Source organism: Lepisosteus oculatus, chromosome 11 (genome assembly GCF_040954835.1).
Source record: "Lepisosteus oculatus isolate fLepOcu1 chromosome 11, fLepOcu1.hap2, whole genome shotgun sequence".
Taxonomy (NCBI): domain Eukaryota; kingdom Metazoa; phylum Chordata; class Actinopteri; order Semionotiformes; family Lepisosteidae; genus Lepisosteus; species Lepisosteus oculatus.
Window position 1 is genome coordinate 3,288,693 of NC_090706.1, and position 26,060 is coordinate 3,314,752.

General features: G+C 45.6%; 1 protein-coding gene across 3 annotated transcripts; it reads left to right on the top strand.

Annotated features, from left to right (window-relative positions):
* Positions 1–905: 905 nt before the first annotated feature.
* On the top strand, positions 906–24,485 carry kpna6 (karyopherin alpha 6 (importin alpha 7)). 3 transcript variants are annotated; one of them, XM_015348653.2, is made up of 14 exons: positions 906–1,061; positions 9,755–9,888; positions 10,260–10,355; positions 10,562–10,661; positions 11,092–11,186; positions 11,610–11,741; positions 12,054–12,142; positions 12,372–12,471; positions 13,528–13,691; positions 14,888–14,966; positions 15,333–15,458; positions 15,707–15,834; positions 16,031–16,209; positions 16,836–24,485. In XM_015348653.2, the coding sequence occupies exons 1-14, from the start codon at positions 1,058–1,060 to the stop codon at positions 17,021–17,023; spliced, it is 1,614 nt and encodes a 537-aa protein (XP_015204139.1). In that variant the 5' UTR covers positions 906–1,057; the 3' UTR covers positions 17,024–24,485. The 3 variants fall into 3 exon arrangements, with proteins under 3 accessions (XP_015204139.1, XP_015204140.1, XP_015204141.1); XM_015348654.2 differs by lacking the exon at positions 906–1,061 and adding an exon at positions 1,114–1,484; XM_015348655.2 differs by lacking the exon at positions 906–1,061 and adding an exon at positions 9,330–9,537.
* The last annotated feature ends 1,575 nt before the right edge of the window (positions 24,486–26,060 follow it).

The following is a 26,060-nucleotide window of genomic DNA, read 5'->3' on the forward strand; positions in this document are numbered from 1 at the left end:
TACAGTTTAATTTGATGCAGCTGGATTGCTGAAATGTAGGGGCCTAAGCTTTAAATGCATCGAAAATGAATCAGTTCTCTGGATTTTCTGTTGATAATAATCAAGGTACGAGTTCCTGTGAAATTAACACAACATTACAAATTTTGTGTTCTAGACATGGTTAATGTCTTTGTTTCTGGGATGGTGGCATTGCGATTATTCCTGCTGCCTCGCAGCTCTCAAGTCCTGGGTTCGATTCTGGACAGTGGCACGTTCTGTGTGCAGCTGGCATGTTTGGAGTGTTTTCTTTAGGTGCTCGGATAGGTGTTGGCTGGTTTTATAATTTCTTTAGTAATGTCAGACAGACAATTGAATCCTTGGAGAATGTTGCTGAAAAAACGTTTAGGAAGACATGACAAGGAAGGATTGCACACAACTTATCCTGACCATAATATCCCACTCAAGATCTGACAGCTCTTTCAAGATAGGCACTGCCAGAACACGCATAAATTGCAATTGCTGTTTGGCTACAGACAAATTAACACTACAAGCTGAACCTTAGCTGTCTTGTGTATTATCTTGTGTATTCTTTTTATTTATTGTTGTTGTCATTCTATAAAGCGCTTTGAGAAGCCACCTTTAAAGGCGCTATATAAAATAAAGTTTATTATTATTACTATTATTATTACTACTTGGGAGTTAAAATAAGGACTGACTCTCAGAGAGAGTTTTTTTCATCTCGTACGTGTGAGTAATTTGTATGGCATCATTTATTATCTAACTGCGAAGCTCTGAATGAATGCTTCAACTTGGATTGTCATCGGCATGCGTGCATCAGTCAGCAGAGCTGTTCAGGCGTAGTTCCTCGCCGAGCAATCGCCGGCTCTGAACCGCCCACCTTTTTCTAAAACGCGACGACGAGCCATTTGGCTGCTCCGGGCTTCCGTCGTCTTCCGACATATTGTCTGCGGACAGCAAATTCTGGAAGGGAGGGAGAGCGGGTGTGAGATTAAAATTAACAGAAATCGGGACAGAAGAGAGACACGGGGGGGCTGTCACCGGACGTATATCTGCCGCAATGGGTGAGTTGAAAGCGTGTAGCTCCCCGCAGAGCAGGCGGAGAGAGGGCGTCGGTAGACGGGCCGATTCCCCGGGTCACAGTTTCTCTCAGCCGTGCGGGCTGGTGGCGGGGGGGAGATCACGCTTGTCAAACCCCGGCCCTGTCTCTGCTGGAAAACGGGGCAGGGGTGGGGTGGGATCCGTTTCGACTCAAGCGGCAGGTTTTGTCTGGGGACGGGTCCGTGGCGTGGCGCGGCGCGGCTCGGCGCGGCTCCCGGGTGTGGGCCCTGTGTGGACGGGCCTGAGCTCAGGAGAGGCCGTGCGGCTGTTTCCAAGGGAGGGGAGCGGAAAAAAAAACACCTTTTACAGCAGCCATAGGCGGAAAAATTGCAGAAACGCTCCCTAATATTACCCACTCTCACAGTGTCACTCCATCTGTCTGCATGGTACGTAACATAAATAATAATAAAAAAAACCCTACAAAACGTGATCTTGATTTGGATGTTTATAGCAGTGGCTCATTATGCACTGTCTTAGTACTAGACGTGTTGTGGCTTTTTAGTAATCCGATGATTTCCATTATCAGAAGTTTTTTCTTGTTTCTTTTTTGGCCTGTAGGATGTACAACACAGTATTTGTTTTTCTTCATATATCCTCTACGTCGTATGAGAAACTGCGGGGAGGGGATCGAAAACGGCGTTTCAAGAATTACAATATTTCCACATACATTAAATTTGTGTGAACCGCTGGTGTGGCGGCTTCCGACATTTTAACTGGCAGGCCTACCGCCGTTTCTCTCTAGTTTGTCTTTTGAAACCTCTGTATTAAAGAAAGAGGGAATCATCTCCCGATTTGATTTAGATTTTTTTTTTGCAGTATCGCTAAAGTAGAATGGAGTTTGATTTAAAGGATCTAATTGTGCCCGGTTTTTCAGATATAATTCAATTTGCCTTTGTCTGACTTAAACGGGTCGGTTTCTATTCACACGTTTTTAGGTCTGTTTTGTTCATGCAGGATCTGATTCATATTTGCACAAGGCTCTTGAGTCAGGCAGTGACTCATGTGCTTAAGCTCTCTCGAGTATATTCTTCACCCTAGCTGGGAAACGCTTCATTTCTGAAAGTCGGTGGCCCCCGATATTCATCGTGAACTGTTCCTCTGCGGCATCGTATTTGATAACTGCAGACAGAGTCGTAAGGGACCAGTAAATGCGGAGGTGTCCTGGGTTTGATCGTCTCTAAGCCAGGGGTTTCGATTCTGGCCCTGCAGAACCACAGACCCGTTAGTGTTTCTGCCACCTGAGCACTCAAGTAATCGCTCCTTTAATATAGCTAATGATAGGTCAAGTAAAACCTCTTTCCCTGGAGTTCCTCAAGATTTATGAGGCTGCCTTTTAACTATTAAGTTGTCAGTAAAATCTACAGCCTTCAATAATAATAGTCATTCCTTACAATTACATAGTGCCTTTCTAGACTCGCTGACTCAAAGTGCTTTACAGGTAATGGGGACTCCCCTCCACAACCACCAGTGTGCAGCACCACCTCTGAGTACCAGGATAAAAAAAACCTGCAGAGGTTCCAATCAGGCAACTTGTTGTCCAGTTAAGGATTCATAGGTCAGGGGCTCCGCTGCAGTGTGGATCTCTAGGACCAGGATGGGGCAGTCCAAAAAGACTGAATTGATCCGTTATTCCTCATTTCTGGATGCCCAGGATGGCACTTTCCCTGGACGTGAAGATCACAGGACCAGGGGTGTCCAGGTGTGGTTCTGGAGGAGCGACTGCAGGGTTTCAGTCCAGCTCAGCTCCTTGTGACCTCACTCAGACTGCTATTGGCTTGCCTGGACCCATCTGACTGCTTCTCACTGCTCTTCAGGCCCTGCTGGCATTAAAGACCGACTAGCAGGCCTTGGCACTTGCTGGACAGCTCTGACCCAGAGTGAATAGTCTGGGGCTGCTGAAGGTATCACAGTGTATCGGTCACAAGCATATATATGTGATGCATTGTTTTCTCAGCAGCTTAAATGTAAATTAAGGGTCATACATTTTACAGCGCATAGAACATTTTGTATTTTTGATCACTTACACATGTATTGACTGAATTTAGGTCTTTTGTGTAAAAAAACAATTACCCTCTTCTTGGTATGGCTTTTCAGACTTCCTTGGATTGTTCATTCCTAGCCGATTACAGTGGTTCTGATCTAGCATTGTGTGTTTAAAAAATGAACTGGACGTCTGTACGTTTGTCCTGAGGTTTGGAGAACACGGTGGGGTGTTGAATTGCGAAGTGCCAGAGGGAGATGCAGTTCCTGCTAGCGGTTTCGGAAGAGGTCGCAGTCACCCCTGAACCTTTTAGGAAGGGAATGGAGGTTCTCGGAGAGTTTGCTCGTTTGGAAGGAAGTTGTCCGGTTTGATCTCGTACCTGAGAAGGAAGCCCAGGCAGGTGCCGTCTGCGCTGAGATATCCGTGTTTGCAGTCTGGCCCTGCCTCCCAGCTCCCTGAGCGTGTCCCAGACCAGGAGCACAGGTTCCATGGAAAAACAGACGGAGCTGCTAACTGCTCTGCTGCTGGTAACTCTGAAGCGATCGTTTTCAAGTGCTTCTATATCTTCGATACTTTTTGTGTCATGCAGCTCAGTTGCATAGTTTGAAGTGAGTCGACGTTTTGCTTTAGATCTCTTAGTTGCACCTTACATTTTATATATTTTATCTTAATCTGAGTTTGAGTTTTTCGGTCCCAAGCAGCTTGCAGATAGTAGGTGTCTCCCTGTTCTTTTCAAGGCACTTTTCCACCGGAGCTGAAAACAGGTGCCTGGAACAAGCCCTGTTGTGGGAAAACAATACCCTGGCTTCTTTCATGAAACGGCCACATGAGCGAGATCCCTGGACCAGTTAGCTGCTAACTACCAATTGGCCTGCTGGACTGAATGACCCCTTCTTGTCTGTAATCTTTCTTGTGTTCTTTCAGTCCTATTGTGATGGAACAGCATCCCTTCTGCCAGCTCTCACACAGCTGCTCGATGAAGGCCTAAAGCTGCTTGGTCAGGAATATGGTCCTATTAGCTTATAGTTATCGGTCTTCCATCCCGAATTTGCTTCTGTTCTTTCCTCTTTTAGCAGGGCTTTGTGTCTTAGACTTATAGAAGGAAATTGTGAGACGAATTGTTTCAGGGCTTTGAAGTGCACCATGTTGAATGCATCAAACAATTGCCTGCCTTGTCCAGTTTAGATTTTAGGAGCTTTTTCTCCCTGATGTGACCCTGCGGTTCAAAAATCAAAAGATGCTGCTGACATGCTCAGCAGTATCAGAAAGTCCTGGTTCTGGTTGACTCAGTCCCTGTGGGGATGACAAGTTGGTAGACTGCAGGAGGCAAAGTGCTCCAGGATATAAGGTAGATGGGTTTCCTGGGTCCAGCTTCATCTCTGCAACTGATTGACTCCGCTTTGACTCTGCATCAACCTGTAATGTAAACGTTATCTTGCTGTAAGTGATACTAATGGACTAGTTGCTGATGCACAGTTCACCAGTTCACCCCCAATTTCTCTCAAGCTGCTTTAGCATCTGCAGAATGACATTTTATGTCATGCACTAGCCCCATTTTAAATTGCTTTTCTAATTCATTCCCCTGCCTTTGTAAAACGAGTAGTTTTGACAGGTTTGTCTGTACATAGGACAACAAATGGCAATGAGGCAGTAGCTCCTAGCTTGGCCTTGTGCATTGCAGGGCCTGATGCAGGTGCTCATGCTGAAGGGTCACAGTTAAACTACAGGCATGGGAAATGCTTTAACGAGGTATAAGGCCCATCTAAATTGTTTGGTAGTTAGTAGCTCTATTAAAGAGCTAATAGCTGCCTCTTACTGTATCATAACAGCATGTCTGACAGTATCATAACAGCATGTCTGAGAGAACTGATTTCTTATGGCAGTGTTGTGTGTACAATAAGCTTGTACAACTACTAGCAAATTTGTGCGTTTTTGTTGGGCGGGTGTGAGTGATTTGTGTGAACATTTAAAACTGCGAACAGAAAGCACTCACTTTACGGCCTGTGTTGTGGGGGTCTGGAACCCTGGCTTCTCTCAACACATTTTCAGCAGATGTCTTCCACAGGGAGAACAAAGGATGTTTTAGGTCCAGCTTTTTAAAATCTGTGATCTTTCACTTTAAGGGGTGTCTGATGGCACTTCTGGGCAAAAGGCAGTAATTATTGCCGCAGAGAAATGGTGACAGAAACAGACCCGTTTCTTCCACTTGGCTTCACCCCTGATTTGCTTGGCCGGCTGTGAATCTGAGGCAGAACTTGGTTTCTGCCAGAGCTTGTGCAGAACAAGTGTGTGTTTGCAGCACTGTTCACGTGCCCTGCTAGAGGACACCAGGTACTCGGTTTCTTCCTGCCAGACATGAAGCACTGTCCTGCAGGACCTGCTGCTGCTCAGGCCCTCAGCAATTTCTGTGATGGGCAGGCGTGATCTTGAAGAACCACAGTCCAGCCTGTTGGAAGTCACCTTTCAAGGATCAATTTAGTGAGCTGATTTGATCATGTAACTGACCAGAGCAGCTCGGATTCTGGGCAGGCTTTAGGACGTTCTTATTTCCGTTCTTAAAGATCTCTGAATTTCTTTTCAGCCCATGCATGTCCTGTTTATAGTAAGTAAATAATAGGTTCCCCTGCAAGTTCAGAAATTGATGTTCTACAAGCACTGCGGCAGGACATTTTCTACTCAGTCAGATCGTGCACATTCTGGTGTATGTAAGGGAATGCGTTTTCTGAAAGAGATAGTCGTAGCCCGTATTTAACAACATGGCAGTGATCAGGAACAAGAGGAGGCCATTCAGCCCATGTAGCCGATTCTGGTTGTTTGCAATTAATAGATTTTTTTAGAATCTCATCCATATATTTCCTGAAAGAAGCCAGGGTATTGGCTTCTAGAACAGGCTGGGCAACTTGCTCCCTGCTCTCACAACTCTTGGTGTAAACAGTTTATTTCAAAAGAACTGTGGTACTTTAGCCTGCAGGCTCTGCAGATTATCTTTAATTATCTAATAAAACATGCAGGGCCATGAGCTGGGAGTCCAAATTGAAAGCACTGTAAATAGATTAGCCTCTTTCTGCTGTGTGCCCAAAAAAAAGAGCGTTTGTCTTCCAGACGAGCAGCGTGTGGCTGCAGAAGCTAATTAATAATCGGTAACCACTGACTTGAATCGTGTGCAGAAATGAATCAATGGTAGAACCTCAGCAGAAAGAGCATTAAAATATTCTTTATGGTGCTGCTGCAGTTTAGGAGAGCTGAGACAGTGCATTTGAACCGAAAGGATTACTGGCCTTTTTGGAGACTCAGGCCTGAGCTGATCTGGCCGCACAGTTGGAGAGGCTGCAGACCTGCAGGAGTCACTGTTTTGGGTGGAATGAGGCCTGTGCCTGCTCATGCTCATCGTTCTCAGGTGGCACACTGGCACAGCCCTGGCCAGTCAGGCAGTGACATGAGCCAGGAGCGGGCTACAGAAGCGTTCGGGGCAAGAGGCTCGTTCGGTCTGCCCATCAGTACTGTTGTTTTTTCGCTTGAAGCAGGCGCAGGGCAGGTCGCAGGGATTCCTCTGCTTGACTGAGCCTCCGACAGTGTGCCTGCTGGGCTTCCTCCTCTTGTGGAGGAGCTGGCAGCTCCCATGTGGGAGCTTCAAGGGCTCCTGCATCTTCCCCTGGCAGAGCCGCTGAGGCTGAGCCAGGAGCACTCATCCAGAATAGTAAGGCTGACATGCCGAGCATTTCTCTTTTTTTTTGCAAGGCCCATGTGACCAGAGAACTAAAACGGGATCGCTGAAGCTGGGTTAAACTCGACACAAGGAGGCATCCCTGGTTACCCAAGGCCAGAATAACGTGATAATTTCTAAAATTAGTGATATGCATGTAATATCTGTACCGAAGCCATAACGTTTTATTTTTGAAGCCTGCAGCTCTACCATCTGGAGTCTGGGATTATCAGATATCACAGGCTGTTCATGGTTTCGGGTCTCTTCAGCACTTGGGAGAGTTGATTGCATCACTAGAAGAAATCGGGGACTGCCTGAAATCCTAGGCTTAGGAATTGGTGCCCTCTGTTTTAGCTAATCCAGTACACTAATTTAAGCAGATCTAGCTGTTCGATATTCTGACGAGTATGCCACTTTTTTAACTAATTACAACAAATAAAGTGGTGAACAGCCTTGAGTTCAGACATGCTGTGCCACAGTATGCTCCAGCTGTGAAGTCAGTCCAAAGATTACTGATCAAGTAAGTCCTGTATCACAACAGTCTAATTCTGTTCCAGATTCTACATTTTTCCATTTCACACAACCCTAATCTCTACATTTTACCTCTTTTACAACTTTCTTTAAATGCACTGTCAAGCTTGTGGCATGAGAGAGTCTGATTTGAGTTGGTTTCAAAAAGGCAGAGTATTAAAAAGCTTCATTCTGAAGTAGTGGGTCTGTTGAGGTTTCAGAGGTGCTGGGAGTTAAGGTTCCTTGTTTTTACACTACAAGGGTACCACGTACCGTAGCTTAAGGTTTTGGTGGTACCTGTCTCTGTAAGTCTGTTTGACATCAGTTAAAGTTCTTGCTTGAGTCACGGTTACCTAGACACAAATTTGGAATCCTGTTGCAAAGTAACTATGCTACCTGGCCTCACTCTTCTGAGCAATCCTCGGATGATTCACGATTGGCTGGGCGTTTGCCTGCCCGCACTAAAGCTGAGGGTGGACGCCGAGAGTAAGGGCAGAGCAGTGGCTCTGTGGCTGGAAGGTTGCCGGTTCGAATCCTGCAGCCGGCAGAGGAATCCTACTCCGTTGGGCCCCTGAGCAAGGCCCTTCACCCCAACTGCTCCAGGGGCGCTGTACATCAGCTGACCCTGCGTTCTGACCCCCAGCTTCTCTCCCTGTCTGTGTGTCTCGTATGCGAAAATACGAATTCCTAATGCAAGAAATTGTATTGGGCTAATAAAGTGAAGTTGTTGTTGTTGTTGTTAAATTGTGCTCAAAGAGTTGATTTCAAAGAGAGCCTGGCTTAGGCATTAAGTGTTAACCTCATCAATCAAGCCCAGACATTCCCAGCTCTCGAACGCTAATAAAGTGATGTTATGAGTTATGCAACTCATCCCGTGTGATTATCTGTGAATAAAGCTATTTGTTCTCTTTGCCAAGTGACTGACTTGTGATTCAGCCCAGTGTGCTGTCTGTGGTCATTACAGCAGTCTTTAGGCTAACGTGCTGTGAAGTGGTCAGGATTTCACATTTGTTTTTCCACACTCCGAAGGACTGATTTTGCAGACGTTAGCTGTGCGCTTGATAAACAGCGTTTAGGCCTGTCACCTGTCACAACCGGAAACAGCATTCGGCTTTGCTTTCAAGCCCATTGTGAGTGCGTTTAAGATATTTATTTCCTCAGGTGCAGACATTTCCCTTGTTTTTTTAACTTTCAGGTTTTATATGTTGCGGGATAATATAGAAATGGATTTGATGAAGAAAAAAGGCAAAAAACAGGAGTTTGCACCCCTGTGCATGTAGGGACATCCCTGACCTGGTAGATTCTGCACAGGGACCTACAGGCTGCTGTGTAGTATGGGGTTTAACATTGTGATCCGTCACAAATATGAGATGTAACAATTGTCAAGTAGGGAAAGGAAATCTCAGAAGTATCATCAATGACTGTTTATATTTTGGGCAGTTCAATTTTTTTGTTCAGTTTTTTTTTGTCACGAGAACGGCCTCTATGGCTTTGGCCATGTCTGGGTTCTATTCTGGAAGCAATGGGCCACTTCCTCTTTCTGATAGGCAGCTACATTGGGCACAGCTTTTTGTAATCGGAAAGGACCGTGCAGAGAATAAACCGGCTCAGTTCTTGAGAAATACCCTCATATCCTCAGCTCACAGATGCATACTTCTTCTTTTGTGCGTGTCCTGAGTGTTTCCTAGAAAGATTGTCTAGAAGGGAACACGGTGTTCCTGCTTTCTGTTGTTCTTAGTACACTGTCTGCTGTAGCTGATGTGCTCAGTGCTGAATATAGCACTCACACATCTCCCTTACTTACTTCACTGCAGATTAATATTACATTCCAGTTACTGACTCTGGCACTTCTGATGAATGCACATGCTGTTTTAACTTTGTGAACAGATAAAACAAAGGGCCTCGTTATTCATTTGAGGGGCTCTTCTTTTGGAAGTACAGGCCAGGCGAGCTATTGTGAATACAGCTTCCCCGCTGTGACTCGGCCTTGGCCGGGACTGCAGGCAGGCAGGCTCACACTTGCTGGAAACCGCAGCAGTTTCTTCTCCCGTCAGTCAGCTGCCCTGTTCTTCATGCGTCTGTCCTCAGTGTGCCTCCTCTTACTCTCCCCCTGGAATTCTTTGGTCAAGCTAACCGAGACAGGAATTAGGGTGAATTGAAAGATAAACCTGTGGAACGTATCTGCCCCGTTCTGCCTTGGAAAGCAGGAAATACCACGTGAGGGATACATCACGTTGGACAACAGGTGATTCCTGGGAAGGTGATCTGCATGGATGTGGTGAAAAAGTGTGGTGATGAAATAGCCGTGTTGATTTTTGGGTATCAGTTAGTGAAAAGATTCATGAAATTGCAGATTAGCAGCTGCAGAGCTGCTTTTGTTTCAATCCAATGTGCAAATCTATAAATACAGGGCGAGGGCTTCAGGTGTCTGAGCGTTTGTGTCCTTTGTTGCCTTTTGACAGAAACCACAGCGAGTCCCGCGAAAGATAATTACAGAATGAACCGGTACAAGAACAAAGCACTGAACCTGGAGGAGATGCGCAGGAGGAGAGAGGAAGAGGGAATCCAGCTGAGAAAACAGAAACGAGAACAGCAGGTAGCCTTCCTTTGAATTCCAAGTTTCTTTGTTTTCTTTTACCACATGTGTCAAAACAGGAGTTCAACACACGGTCCGGCCTGACCTGGGGACTTGGCTGGGTAGGACTCTAAATTCACCTAGACTGTGTCTCCTGGCACAATCCGGGATGAGATCAGCGGTTTATCCAGATCCTGCAGGGCATGTTGGGTCTGATATTGGAATACTAGAAATTGGGATGGACAATTTTAATGTGAACGTGTGCATTAGCCCAGCTGTCTAAGAAAAGTAGCGCATTTGCTAATCCTTGGCATACTTTCATCACAAAATGTTGCATCACATTAATAGTGCAGATTATTTCATCTCAAGACTTTTTTTCCCACTTTCCTCAGCTCTTCAAGAGGAGAAACGTGGAGATGCTGAATGACGAGGCGGGGGTGTTCGACAGTCCTCTGATGGACTCCTTCGTCAGCTCCACCACACCTGGGGTGAGTGGCAGTGCCCGGCAGGCTTCACTTGGACCAGTGGTTCGGTTCTGGAGACTGTCTGGGTGAAGCGGCTCTGTAACAGGATGTGGAAGAGGTTCAGAGGGAAGAGATGGCTTCTGTTCAGCTCCTCCTTCGCTGGCCAGTATGATGAACCTGTGTGTTGCATTCCCTAGTCGGGGGTGAACTTGTCCTCTGTGTGGTTTCAGGAGGGAGTCATCACAAGAGACATGGTGGAGATGCTCTTTTCAGAGGACCCTGAGCTCCAGCTCTCAACAACTCAGAAATTCAGAAAGCTGCTGTCGAAAGGTATCTTGTTCATACTACCGAAACCTGCGGTTCCCAGTCCTGGTCCTGGGAGCCCACAAACCTGTTGCTTCGTGTTGCATTAAATAATTTAGCTCTTCAGCCCTTCATAGACCTAAACCAAGTTTTACTTTAAACTCTGGGTTCAGTTTCTAAGCCTGTAGGAAGTACCTGTTTACTAAAGGGTTTCATAAGAAACTCAAGATCTGCATGCAACCTGCCATCAGAAACAAAATGCAAAGCTTCCTTGTTGTTTAGGTTAAGTGGTTGTTTAGCTAAAAAAACAGCTGTTGTGTGGGTCACCAGGGCTAGGCCTGGGAGCCCCATCTTCCTCTCACACAGCAGTGCCCTGCTCCATGTCGAGCCATGTGAGGAGCCGGTGTGTTCCTGGGCTCTGCCCTTCATTCTTCCCACTTCTTGTGCTCTCTTACAGAACCCAACCCGCCAATCGATGAAGTTATCAACACACCGGGGGTTGTGGAGCGGTTTGTGGAGTTTCTGAAAAAAAGTGTCAACTGCACATTACAGGTGTGGGGCTGTCGTGTGATTTGGTGTCACTTGTGGTTTCCTTCAGGTTTGAGGACAGACAGTAAAAGGGCTGTTCTGGCCCCTGTGTCCACTTAGAGTACATCTGATTGTTCTCTAAAGTTCAGTTTGTGCACCTCTGTCGTTGAATATAATCATCCTGGTTTCCCATTAAGAACAAGTCATAGTTTTAGCGATTAAAATGGATTGATTAATTGTTAAATGATTCAGGAAAGTAAATTCATCATTAAAACAAATTGGTAGGTAGTGTTTGAACATCATCCTCGTAATTCTTTCGTAATTTAACTATTAGCTTTTCAGAACAAAATAAAAAATCTACCGGACAGTGTGACTTTAACCTCAGACCCATGGGGGAATACAACTTTTATCTAATATTTGACTTCGTAACGTCTCCCCCCCCCCCAGTTTGAAGCTGCCTGGGCCTTGACAAATATTGCGTCTGGAACCTCGCAGCAGACCAAGATCGTGATTGAGGCGGGGGCTGTGCCCATCTTCATTGAGCTGCTCAACTCGGACTTCGAGGACGTGCAGGAACAGGTGAACAGCCACCGCCGCACTGTACCGTGCTCTGGGGATCCGGGCGATCGAGTGATTTCAGTCGTTAAAACTCTTGCCTCTACATCTCAGAGGTGTCACACCTCTGGCTTCTGTAGCTGGTTTTGTTGTGAAGGGTTTAGGTACCGAGGGCACTGTGGAGGTGCTGGCAGCATTGGGCATCATCTTAGCAACAGCTGGTAATTCTTCAGCGTTGGCTGGCTGAAATAGCTGTAGCTGTGCTTTAGCCAATTGATGAGAAATTCAAAGTTATACTGAACTGAAAACTTAAGCGGAGTTTCCCTGCATCTTCAGGCCGTGTGGGCTCTAGGAAACATTGCAGGAGACAGCGCAGTGTGTAGAGACTACGTCCTGAGCTGCAACATCCTTCCACCACTATTAATGTAAGTACATGGGCCGTCGGGAAAGAAAAGTGCTTCGGTTTCTGCTGTGATTATATGCACTCAGGATATAAACCTACTTGAATGATTCAGCCTGGCAAGTAGCTATGTCGTATTTGTTGTGGTTTTGCAAACTACGGTCAAAATATGCTGCCTGCTTCTTCTGTACCTCTCAGTGAAATGAGGCGTGGTGGGTGAAGGTGCGTTTGACCCCTGGTTGTCCTTCTTTAAGGTTGCTGACCAAATCTACCCGGCTGACGATGACCAGGAACGCAGTCTGGGCCCTCTCTAACTTGTGCAGGGGGAAGAGCCCGCCCCCGGACTTTGAGAAGGTATGTTATCATGCTGTCACACAACCAATTGGGGTTTTGTTCACGTGCTTTTCAGCGAACACACATGGGGAATCTTGTTCTTCCTCCTGTGTACCCTCTGCACTTGCAGCAGTTGTCAATTGGTTTAGCCAGACCACAGACTCACAGGCAGCCAGCATACCACAGGGCTTGCTCTTACACACCACACGTAGATCAGGTGGTGTTTGGATATGTCTTGGCCTCTGATGGAAAGGATGCATGTTATGTCCATCTTATTGCAGTAGTGCAGACTCGAACCCCTGCAGTCTTATAATGATCATCTTACCAGCTGAGTTTCTTGGAAAGCCCAGGGTGGGCTTTTATTGCTGTGCAATCCCTCCCCATTAGGGTCAGGCATGCGTACACTAGTGGTTTCCACAGTAACCAGCCGTGAACAGCAAGGCTTTAATTGGCTGCTATGTGAGACCACTGCAAGGCAGCTTGTCGGCACACTCTGTGCTCTGCTCTCCGGACCACTCCTCTGGATTGCAGAGTGCCTCAGTGAAAGGCGTACGCCTGGCCCAGAAATGCCTGTTGCACTAGTCCATATATCTGCTATAGACTAATGCAGTATATATATATATCAGTCACAGAGAATCAAAGAAAAGTAAAGCACATTTCTTTAGAAATGCAGCTGTAGTTAAAATTCTGAAACATTCTTGATCTTCTAAAAATAAATTGATTTTATCGACTTTTGGTTAATTTTACCATGATCATCCAAATCCACGTATAACAGAATCTTTATCTGCAAAAAGGTTTATTCTAGCTCCGTGTTGGTTATGAATTTGTGTTCTGAACTGCTCTGCTTTCGTTTCAGCATTTGATTCCCAGTTTGGTCACAGTGGACGTTGGGTTGGATAGAATAAAAAGCTTCTTGTTTTTTGGAACTGTGTATATGGGTGCATACTGTTTGGTTCGACCCTTAATCCCGCAAACCGCCCGCGGAAGATGAGCATAAGGCATGTCGCCTGTCGCGGCTTTTCAGCGGACTTGGTGGCGGTAGGAGGAGAAGGTGACGCCTTGACTGTTGTGTTCCAGGTGTCCCCCTGTCTGCCGGTCCTGTCCAGACTCCTGTTCAGCAGCGACCCGGATTTGCTCGCCGACGCGTGCTGGGCCTTGTCCTACCTCTCCGATGGGCCCAATGAGAAGATCCAGGCCGTGATTGACTCGGGGGTGTGCAGGAGACTGGTGGAGCTGTTGATGTAGGTGCTGCCCACCGTTGACGGGCTTCATTTCCTGCTGCTATGTATAGGCCATCGGAGGACACTGAAGGACACTGTAGACCGGGGCAGCAGTGTGGCACTGTGGGTGGGGTGCTGGGCTCGCACCTGGAAGGTAGTGGGTTCGAATTCCAGGCAAGACATTGCTGTTTGACACTGAACAAGATCCTTCACCTGAATTGTTCAAATTGTATCCCTTGGATAGGAGTGTTCGATAAGTTGGTAAGACCCTAGTGTCATGGCCTAAACTGAAGGAGGTGGGTGCCTGCTGGTTTTCAGTGTGGGGTTAGTCCCTTCCCTTTCTCTTTTCAGCGATGCTGAAATAGCAGGGTCCGTTTTAAAGCAGATCCTGAACGTTTTCTGTTGGGAAAACATTAAGCTTTGGGTCTCAGGAATTTAGAGTTGGACACAGCGTTTGAGTTTTTCAGCCCTCTTTATTGCAGCAGTGCTGCACGTTTAACTGAATCCACCTGCATCTCATTCTATATTCTCACTGAATGTCTGCATCCTCTTCCTGGAGCCCTTTCAGAAAGAGAAGACGATTTCTAACACGCAGTTGTACCTTTTTTTGACTCTATAAATTGCAGGTATTGTTTTTTTTTATCCACCCCATATGGATTCAGCTGTGGAATGTTTTGCGTGTCTCAGCTCCCAGTCGCCACACGCAGGGAGAACTGGGAAGTGTAATCCACCCCACCATCCTTGGAGTCATTCGGCACAGCTCTGTACAGGACGTTTTGCGCCGATTTGAAGGCACTTAATTACAAGTTTTGAAGGAATCAAAAGGCAGTTTGAATGTAAAATGCTGCAGCTGATAAACCACTTTGTGAGGTGTTTTTAGCGGAACAGAGGCCTGTTCCTCGCAAAAGCAGGGGGTCGCTGTGTTGCCGGGAGCTGACTTACACCAAGCCCTGCCCCGGCATCGCTCAGCCAATGGTGCTCCGCAGCTTGAGGAATCCCACTCACAGTTGGCTGCGCGCATGACCAGGCTCGAACCCACGTGTCCTGTGTCATACAGCTCTATCTGCGTTTGAGTGTCTTTAGCGGCTGAGCCACTCGAGAGCTGGCAGAGTGAGCCTGTCCTGGATGGATCTTTGTATCTAGTAGACCTACGTACTGGCTGTGATGTTTGCTAAGCAAATCCTGAGTAATCTTCCCAAGCTCTCTTCTCTCCCAAGGCACACAGACTACAAAGTGGCTTCCCCGGCTCTGAGAGCTGTAGGGAATATTGTGACAGGAGACGACATCCAGACACAGGTAAGTCATTGTTCAGAATCCAGGCTCCCACACACTGCATTGAGCTGTGGCTTGTCTTTTTTTCCAATACACAGGGGAATATGGGGTAATTAAGCAATTTTACTTTTTCTTTGATGTCCAAGCTCTATAAGACAACACCGTTTGTTCTGTAGTTTGTTAAATCGGTGTTTGTAGACTACTTGTTCATGTGAGAGGTTATGTCCAGTTGAGGGCTGGATTCCTTTCTCTTTGATCCCATTTAAAAGTCATGGTATAAGAACAAGTCAGCTCGCACACTAGACTTAGAAGAGACGAGAGGGCAGGCAAGCTAATGGAAGAGAAGGTCTTGTTGATTCATGCGTATTGCTTGTGTGCTTTGTTGTGCAGGTGGTCTTGAACTGCTCAGCCCTGCCCTGTCTCTTGCACCTCTTGAGCAGCCCCAAGGAGTCCATCCGTAAAGAAGCCTGCTGGACCATCTCCAACATCACAGCAGGAAACAGAGCACAGATACAGGTAGCAGACAAGACTGTAACCAGCCTCTCTGATACAGATTGAAGGGCAATACAGGGCTGTCATTTACAATCCCCATCGTCATACTCTGTGCACAGACGTATTAGGTCTCGAGGCCCATTGTGGTGCACTACCTTGCTGTTTTGCTTCTGCATTTCATAAAGCGGACACCCTGAAGGAATCGCGTGTGGCTTGTGTTCAGAATGGCTATGCAGGCTAAGTGGGTTCGCTTGTTTCTTTCTGAATCCCAGGCTGTCATAGATGCGAACATCTTTCCTGTGCTGATAGACATACTACAGAAAGCCGAGTTCCGCACGAGAAAAGAGGCTGCCTGGGCGATCACAAACGCCACATCGGGGGGAACACCAGAACAGATCAGGTGAGCTCCTTAATTCCATCAACAACAGCATGACATCTGCTGTCTTTCTCAGGTCTCATACAGACTGAATTTCAAGGGACGTTACGTACAGTTTGAATTTCGTACATACAACAGATACCGGCTCTTTGCAGGGAGACTGATTTGGAACGAGCGCTTTCGCACAGCAGATCAGGTTGTACAGTGGCTGTCTCCGCAGGTACCTGGTGAATCTGGGCTGCATCAAGCCGCTCTGCGACCTGCTCACTGTCATGGACTCCAAGATCGTGCAGGTGGCCCTGAACGGGCTGGAGAACATCCTGCGGCTCGGCGAGCAGGAAGCCAAGCAGAACGGCACAGGCATCAACCCCTACTGCGGCCTGATCGAGGAGGCCTACGGTAATGACGATCCGCTGTTCCTCTTTCCTCTCCTCATGGAGTGGCATGTGTGACGAGACTGTTCTTTTCCTGGAACAGGCACAGATGTTGGCACCGACTCTGATGTTTATGGTGGCCTGTTTGTAAATCTGCTTTTCTGTCCGTCGGTTTGTCTTTCTGCTTGTTGCCTGTATGTCTGCACACCTGCACACCCTCTTCAGCTTCTTATCAGCACTTGCTCTTTCGGGTTCTGACAGTTTTATGCATGCTGCTTCCTCTCTACTGGACCTGGTCTTGTGACCTCGACGTGTTGGAGAAACCTCTACGGGCCCTGTGCGAGAAATATGGGCTTTAGCATGCGTTGTTGGTTCCTCTCAAAAAAAAAAAACTAACGCAGATGGTCTTACGCCAAAAAGTGGGGTATTTGTTCCTTTATTTACAAAGAAACAGTAAATTGGTGACTTGGCTGAAAAATTAAACGGTGCTGCACACCTCCTTCTGTTTATTTGTTGACAAGTGAGCAGTTCTGCAGACTTATCTAGTCAGGAGCAACCCTCGTGATGAACTAGATCTCCGATACTTGTGTGAAAGAATAATAAATTGCGGTGTTGGGCAAATCTGGAATTGGGACGTCTCTCTCCCCTCAGGGCTGGACAAGATCGAGTTCCTGCAGAGCCACGAGAACCAGGAGATCTACCAGAAGGCCTTCGACCTGATCGAGCACTACTTCGGCGTGGAAGAGGAGGACGCCAGCCTGGCCCCGCAGGTGGACGCGAGCCAGCAGCAGTACCTCTTCCCCCAGCAGGAGGCCCCGATGGAGGGCTTCCAGCTCTGACCGCCCTGGCCGAGGGGGAGACACCGAACCGCGCGAAAAAACAAACAAACAAACAAACAAGACCACCGCCGCCGCAAAAGTCAAACTTCAATAATTCTCCAAAACACTACGCTGGGCAACCGGGCCTGTGAGGCGCCCGCACACTCCCCCTGCCAGACCCCTAGACCACCAGGGCCTCGGCCCGCGCACGCTGCTTGAGCCCGCCGCTTTCAGAGAGCCGAGGCACCGCGAGGAACCCCATCCTCCCCGCGCGGCCCCCACAGCGGCCCCGTTTCTTTCTCTTCAGTCGAGTCTCGTGAGAGAAGCCGGCCTCGCCACGTGCCGGTTCTCCACTGAGAGGGGGGGGTTCGGTTGCAAAGCTAATCCTGAGGGCCTCGGCGCTCCGTGATGGGGACAGCGTCTGCTCTGAGGCTGGGGGAGGTTTGGCGTAGTTACTCTAAGCATTAAAACCAGGCAGTTTTTTCCAAGAGAGATGCTCTTTCCCCAGCCTGACAAGCGGGGGGTAATGGCAGACTAGACGTTGAGAGAAAATTGGTGTCTGTGGGTTGAGTACTTTTTACAATTTCTTTAAGCCACTTTAAGAAATGGCATCTTTTCAAAACATTTTTTTTTTGGCAAATCCATGTTCAGCAGATGCAGTGAGCCCGGTTGCTAATACTCCAGGAGCCAGTATCCTACTTTCAGACTTTGTGCTTTCTGAAGTAGCTTAATACGTGTCCTAGATTTGGCACTGAATATCAATGGCAAATCATTTGCTCTTTTGCTACTGATTCTGAATGAAAAACAAACTTTTTTTTTCCTTTTTTGGGGGGGAAATGGTGAAAGACTTGACTTGATTTGGTTTAATTTAACTTTTTTTTTTTCTTGAAAGTGACGGTGTGAGGAAGGGTGTGGACAGCAGGTTTGTACTGGGGGGGGTGCAGGGTCTTGGCTACCCTGTGAAAGATTAGAAAGGAAAGCATCTATATATATAGGTTAACCGCTATCCAAAAGCTGGTAAAGTAGTGATAAAATGTACGTTGTGTGCCGTGTAATTATTAACAATAAATAAAATGCAAGAAAAAAGTTCCCGCCTGAGTTACCAGGTGCTGTGCAGGCTATAGCCACAGATTGTGTACATTTCTGAAACTGAGCTTATTTTTTATATATAAATATATATATTGTGAGAGTCAAAATTCGGCTTTCCGGTTTTCAAATTCGAGTAATGTAAATACGAGGCTGTGGTGCACAGGCCTGGCAGCGTCAGCTGGGTGACTTTGGGTTTTCGCATGGTGTTATAATATATAAGATGTTGTGTTACCTCCCTTGCCAAATTCTTGGTGTAGAGCACATGGAATCGTCAGCCACCTCGAAGAAAACCTTACAGAGCCAGCGTGTTGCGTTTAGATATGAAATGTGTGTGTTTTTGACTTGGTGTTGTCTTAGCAGAAGAGCAGGAAAAAGCACTAGTGTTTAAGGGAATTGAAGAAATTAAATTTCATAGTTGGTGCACGTGCACTTTCGCCGTAGTTCCTCCTCTTGGCTCTCGGAAGTCCGCAGGGTTTTGTTTTCCGTTACGCTTGATACTGCTGCTCTGTTAGCTGGTACAATCGGCAGAATCGATATCAAGGAGCATGTGCAAGCTTTCACAGACTCTTGGGAACTGTAGTTCTTGTAATGAAGGAATCGGTAGAGTTTCTAGAAAGAAGCTGGAACTGCTTTGAAATTTAATATGCGTTTTTCTCAGCACACATTCTGCACTTTTCAAGGAATTTCTTGTGGTTGAAAAAAGTGGCTACTTGGGCACAAAAAAGAAAATCGATTTGAATGCACAGAGGTGTGGTGTCTGCTGTGTGGTCTTAAAGGACAACGCAGCTTTGTCTGGCAAAACAAGTAAACGCAGTGTTGACTCAAAATTGAATTAGACCGGCTCAGTTAATTTTGTAGGAAACTCCCAAATTTCGATAAGATATAGGTGTTTGAATGTTGAAGTAATTGCAATAGAAAGCACTAACTTCTCTCTCATGACTTTGTGTAATAATCTTAATATGGCATAAAAAAGGTTAAGCTACAAGTGCACAAAGTTGTCCCAGTTTACCGCATGAACAATTAAAGATGTTTTTTATGATTGCAGCTGATTATTCATTCTTATTACTGAATTCGTGTGAACTCATATTTGCAATCTGCTGATTTCTGAATAAAGTCCTTCTAAATTCAGTAATCCCCACTACCTAGAAAAATGTGCTCTGCTGCTGGATTCAGTTTTCCTTTTCCTGATGATCTTCAGAGTTAACGGAATAAGACTTTATCATCAATGTTGTTCTAAAATGATTGTAAGGCAACTTTTGTGATCTGTTCAGATCTTATTTGCATGTCCATTGGGAAGAGGAGCACAGTCAGTAGCTGTAAATTGAAGTTGTAAGAGAAACAACGTGCCTGCAAGTACTTGCAGAAGGTGGTTTATAGGCATCAGATGAAAACGCACATCCAAGAAAAGCAGTGGAGAATTTCTCGGTTTTGACAGTGATGGTCTGAATTTGAAGAAAACAAGGCTCTTGCTGTAAATAATTCATGACTTACCATAGTTGCTGTTGTTGTTGTTGTTTCCTCGTTCTGTTAATGAGCTGACTAAATCCAAGCTTTGGCAAGGGACAAGTTCTTAACATTTAAGACAAGTAAAAGCTGAACCGATGTAACACACAAGCACACACCACTGCACACATGCAGACACTTCACACACCTAGCCATTACTGCATCGTACTAGAAGAAAATAGCTTCCATAATGTAGACCCAAAGGAGCACGTTTCTGGGGCTCTGAGTTTAGTGTTGCTCCTAGTTGATTAAGGTGAACGCGGTTTTATTAACTTTGGCAGATATGTTTTTTTTTTTAGCAGTTTGTCACTAAATGCACTAGGGCTCTCTTTCTGGCGGAGGGGAGTGGGAGGGAGCATCTGAAAAATTCACACCCCACGTCATATCTGGGGGTATTGGAGAATCTCTTCAGTCTGAGAAGAGAGGAGAGTTTAGGTGGAGAGAATCTTGATAAATGGAAAACAAATTTCAAAAGTGTGGTTTGTGCTTTTTTTTTTAAAAAAATGAAAATGTAATTACCTCGAAAGATACTGTGACTCGTTTTTTTTTTTCCAATTGCTGAGGGAGAACAGTTTCTGTCCTCCCCTGAGATTATGGAAGCGTTTTTCTCTACCTCTGCCGTGGATGGGGAGGCAGACCGCAGACGAGTGGTGTGGGTGTGACACTGACTGACTGGAGACGTGTGAGGGAGAGATTGTAGTGTCCGCGTTCGTTCACCGGAGCTGATGGCAGCTCCCTCCGGCGTCCGCTTCGTACACGAGAGGAGGTTACGCAATGAGCCGCGTTGCAGATGTCTCCTTTAGGCATGTGGCAGGCCTCAGCAGCGAGGTGCGGCCACTGAGTAGTGTTCGTGGTGGAGCGAGGCTGGCTATACACTCGGCTTTCCACTGGGTTCAACCTTGCAGCTCCCCAGGCCCGAGCAGCTCCCGAAGGGAATTTTTTTTTAAAGCCTGCAAGAGTACAGAGAAGACATGTGATCTTGGTGGCTTGAACAACAGTTCAGGACGTTGTTAAATTCCTGAACGGGGCCCTGGGGGCTGCAGTTCTCTATCTTTTATTTTTCATACTGAGAAACCCTTCCAGAGGCGAGCATTTCAGATTTGCAAAATCTGCTCTTGTCTCAAACTGACACTTGTATCTTGTAATGCACTCCAGATTGGTTCAAATGCCCTTGTGTGCATTTTATCCTAAGTATTATAAATTCAGCATTTTCTTTTCTGGGTGGTTGGGCTTTGGGAAGAATACTAATAACGGGAGGTTTTGCTGTTTCATCCACACACTCGGCAGATTGTTGCCTTTGGATTAGTGAGTGTTACAGTGACGACTGCAAAACGCTCTTAAAGGTTGTTCCGGTCTAGTCCTTTGAGCAAGGCTTGAACAGAACCCAGAAGAGCATTTAAAGAACATCTGCTGGGCAATTGAGCTTGTTTTCCAAATGAGGGCTATAAAAGCAAAGTAGGTCAGTTTCACCTTCTTGCCACACCTGATGGTACACGGAGCGATGTATGTTCTTCTGTTGTTCCTCTGAGGCGGGGCTGCAATATTTAAGAATCAGCCAAATAATCTTCGGGTTTAAGAGGCGTTTTTCCCCTGGAGGTCCTTGTTGTGTCTCCGGGACCTCAGCCGAGCTCACGGAGAGACTTCCAGGTGATGGGAGGTGGAGATTGGCGAGGTTGAGATCATGCTTTTAGGCCTCCCCTTCTAGTGTCTTCCACACACGTCTTGAGATGCCATTTCTCACGTGAAGCTTGCCCTGAAGAGGTGGACATGGAGCTGAGCTATTCAAATTTAAGACAGCCCAGCTGCCGGAGAGAGCACATGTCCCAAGCTGAGCTGAGTTCAGTTTTTTCTCTTGCTGGGCTGATTGACTAGTCCTCGGACTGGATTTGACAGGCCGGTTCATTGTTTTCCATGCATCTGCTCCTGGCCCTGTTTTCTGGCAGTTTCATTGGTGGCCAGCTCCAGGCTGGAGGATTCGTTTGCCTTGTTCTGAGTCAATGCCACTGAAGCAAACTGTCCCAGCCTGCTGTGATCCAGGCAGAGGTCTGTTTCCACATTTGTGTACTAGAGAGGCCTGTGAGCTTTGCCGTCTACCGTAAGCTCCCAAGTATCAGGATGTGCAGTTACTGAGAATTTGTTCCTTTCGAGTGTGAACACGCTTCAGAGATGTAGATACAGCAGTAGCATGTGTTTTCTGTTTGCAGCAGAAGGACTAACTTTTTCAGGGCTCGCTCTTAAGAATGGTTTTCTTCTTTGCAGGAAAAAGTACCACTATCGTATCTTTACTAGGCTTAATTTATGTTGGCTTTGTACTCCAAGCACAATTTAAAACATCTGATGCAACTGAAAGTCAAAACTAAATTCTAAAAAAAGTCTAAAAAGGTGTAACACGGTTTTGTAAAAGGAATGGCCGATTTAGCTGACCATAAAAGACATTTCAGAGGATGCATGTCGTGTGTGTGCGCATATGTATATAAATTTGTGTGTGTGTTTATGAATGTATGTTATTTAAGGGTGTGATTTGTACCTATGCATATATTTGTGAGAGAGGTTCAGCTGCCTTTGCCTTCTGTGTGATGTTTGAATGATTATCCAGAGTGAATCATTCAATATTGCAAGACATTCTCATCCTTTCAGAAAGCTCCCACAGTGCGTTACAGCAGAGCTGGGCGTGCTTTCTGTGAGAATCTAGTTTCTCATTTGCTTTTCTGTCCTGCTGCTGTTCACAGATACAAGACACTTCTGCTGGTTTAGTAACTGCCCTCAAAGCTCAGATGTGTAGGCTGTTAACTATGCAAAAATGCAGCTGGGTTGCAGCCCTGTGATAATGTTCCCCATCTTCATGTTTTCCTTTTAATATCTATTAATATTCCAGTATTTTTTTTTATTGACAGTTTTTGTACATTTTAGTTCTACGTTGTCAATTGGCTATATTCCAGATTGTTTGAAAATGAGATGTTTTTATACATCTAGGTCTTGGATTTTTTTTTATAGGTGTTGGGTATTTTGGGGGGAAAAAAAGTTCTACAAGAAAGTGCCATACACTGGCATGTAAAAATAACTAAGCAACAGGTGTGTTACTAATAAAAATGTCTAAATGAGAAGGAATGGAGAAAAACATCTCCTTTTGCTTTAGGGTGGAGCCCGAGAGCTTTTTACTGGATTGGCGAGCCAGAGTTTACTTGCACCTGTAGATGTAAATAACAGGAAACATATCCACAAGAAGAATGTGAGAATATTGTTTGGAACAAAAAAGAGTAATGCACTCCTCTATTCACTGAAGTGCCAATCTGACCAATAAAGTCCCTGAAGGTTTGTCTGAGTATCTTCTTGGTCTTTATGACTTCTTGTTTTGTACTTGAATGTGCACAATTGTTTGTGCAAACTTTGCTGCTTTATTTGCTTAACTGATGAAGTTACATTACCTGCTACATTTTTTTAAAAAAAGTGGTGTCCTTTACTGTTCTTGCACTAAATTCTTTATATTGGATCAGAATTATTTAATTGTCGGGTTGATCTGTTTTTCTAATTTATTGTGTAGTACTGTTTTCAGATCTGCTAGTGATGGAAGCCATGGTATCTGTATCCGGAGTTTTGGTCATTGTTTTTGTATGAACCTTACCTGCCGTGCTGAGGGTGCACCTCCCTGTTTTCATGGCAGCATGCTGCAGAAGTTAGCCACGGTTTTTGGGCAGCACCTGCTTGGCTCTTCCATGTCGAGCGATCGCAAGCTCTTCTGGTTTTTGTCTCAGTTCAGTGGTTGTGGTCACAGAATGGTCAGCACAAAGTATTTCTGGGCTTTCGAACCTCTGGTCAGTCATTAGACTTCCACAGTCTGTTCACCAGCTTTGCAGATTTTTTTTTTTTCCAGTCTTCTTTGAATGTTGGTGGTCAGTGGGGGTTACTGACATTAGTCAGCTGGGATTAGGATGGGATAAAATTGACTGGCGGAATTTCTGAATTTCTAGTTAAAGAAATCTCCTTACAGACCTCCCGAATCAAACTGTGAAAACATGAACCATGCAGATATAGCAATAGAAACCTCCCCCCATTTGTGCGGACAGAGGATAAATCCACCCTTCTCGTTTAAGTGGTTGGGAATATTCTACAAATCTGGTGGAATTTTAAGCACAGGTTTGTTTCTTACATATCAATCAAGAAACTTGGAAGAACAAATCCAGTTGCAAGTTGTAGCACTAACTTCATGTGTTGATAGTTGTATTCTCACACTGCAGAAGTGTTCGTTGTCTTCGGTCATGAATTCCACAAATCAGGATCAGCCAGTAGCTTAAAATAGCCACATCCATATACTGATCCTTCGAGTCTGTTTTAATTCCCTCCTTCCTGTCTTGCTTCCATTTCCGATACGTCTTGGTGTTATTATTTTACTGTTTCCTTTACAGAGCTTTTATGCAAGGTGTTTGTGCTGTTATGTTGCATATTTTAAACACTTATTGTATGTATTCCAATTCAGTTTACAGGGTAGTTATGCATGTTTCATATGTGCCACAGAGCAGAGTTTTATGGTTCAGGATGGATCACGTACTTGTAATGAGGTGGGGAGTGAGGACAGAATTGGAAAGGGCTGTAGAAAGTGTTTCTGCAGATTTGATATATGCTATACTGGATAACCCTGAGATCCCTTTTTGGTCCTTTATTTTCTTTTTGTATTTGATTTTGGCTTGCTTGTGACTGACGCTTTGACACTGACTCTTCTTCAGCCGACCATGTGAATGAGTGTGAGGACAGATTCAGACGTGAACACGAACAGAACATGATACACATATACATGAACATGAAACAGAAATTAACAAAATAAATGAAAAAGGTTATGTAGGGTTACAAATACTGTAAGAGAATAAAAGTTCAATAAAAATGTCATTGAAATCTTGTTGCAATCTTTGTGTGTTTTCTTTGTGTTGTGACCAGTTATAGGAACTTACAAAATCTACCAATTGTCTTGCATACCTTAGTATGCACCAGAATCGGGAGAGATGCATATATACCAGTGTGATTAAAATAAAATCTGCATTCTGATGTTTCATGTTGTGTTTCCTTGGTGAAACAGAAAACACTGCCCTGAAGAAGAAACTGACATAAATTCTGAACATATCCAGTTAATTGTGATTCACATGTTGCATGTACTGCAAACATCCTTTACATAAAAACTGGGACCAGGAAGTATTTACCCCTAACGGGCGGGGCAGTGGCTCTGTGGCTGGAAGGTAGCCAGTTCAAATCCCACGGCCGCCAGAGGAATCCTAATCCATTGGGCCCTTGAGCAATGCCCTTAACCCCAACTGCTCCAGGGGTGCTGTCTAAATGGCTGACCCCAAGCTTCTCTCTCTCTGTCTGTGTGCCTGTGTCCTATGGAGAGCAAGCTGGGGTATGCGAAAAGAGCAATTCCTAATTCAAGAAATTGTATATGGCTAATAAAGTAATCTTGTCTGATCTTAATTTAATTGATTAATCCGATCCCTCAATTTCCCTTTGGGATCAATAAAGTCTTATGATTAGCCTCAAGACTTCTTTGAGCTGCATGGCCAGTGTATAGGCCCCATTGATTCAACTGAAACTTGTGGCGCCTCTGCAGTAAGATGACATATTGCTTCCTAACAGGAACATGTGTGTTGCCGTATGATAGTCTCATGCAGAGCGTGATCAAGCTTCAGACTGGGATGTGACGTTTTACTGAGACAATCTCCAATCTCCTTCAGATGTCACAAACAGCATTAGTGCAGTGCTGAGACATTACATGCCAAACACCGTGTCCATCCTGAAAATGAGGTACCCAGAGGACGCCCACATGCAAAGATGTGGGTTGCAGATCAGGATCTTGGATCAGGGTCACACCCCCTCCGTAATGGAGCAGTCCTTGCTGGAATATTCCAGTCTGGCAGCCTCTGCGAGGCGAGGATGCGTTTGGGTCAAAGATACCGACTGCACTGGGGCCCTGGGTTCAATTCTCTGTGTGCCATGTGAGTGGAGTTTGCATGTTCTCCCCCATTTCTTGTGGGGATCCTCCAGGTTCTCCCAGTTTGCTCCCACAGTCCCTGTGGCAATCTTCTGCAGTCAAACACATACTGGTAAGTTGACTGACCTCTGGGAAAGTTGGCCCTGCCGTGAGTGTGACTGTGTGTGTGTGTGCCCTGCCAGGGACTGGTGTCCCACCTACGGAATACTCTGCTTGGACCCCAGGCACTTGTCAGGATAGGCTCTGGCTTCTCCGTGACCAAGCACTGGATAAAGCTGTTAAAAAAAAATCGATAAATATAAAATCCAAGCGTAAATACATCAGAAAGCAGGAAAAAAAACTCTTCAGGGCTGCAGAGAACCATTGGAAATTTTCAAATGTGTGAAAAAACACGTATTATTGTATAATAATACATGTACATGTATAAAATGTATTATTTTGTTAGGATTCCCATGAAGTGGGGTTACCATACAGACGTCTTTTTCCAGACGT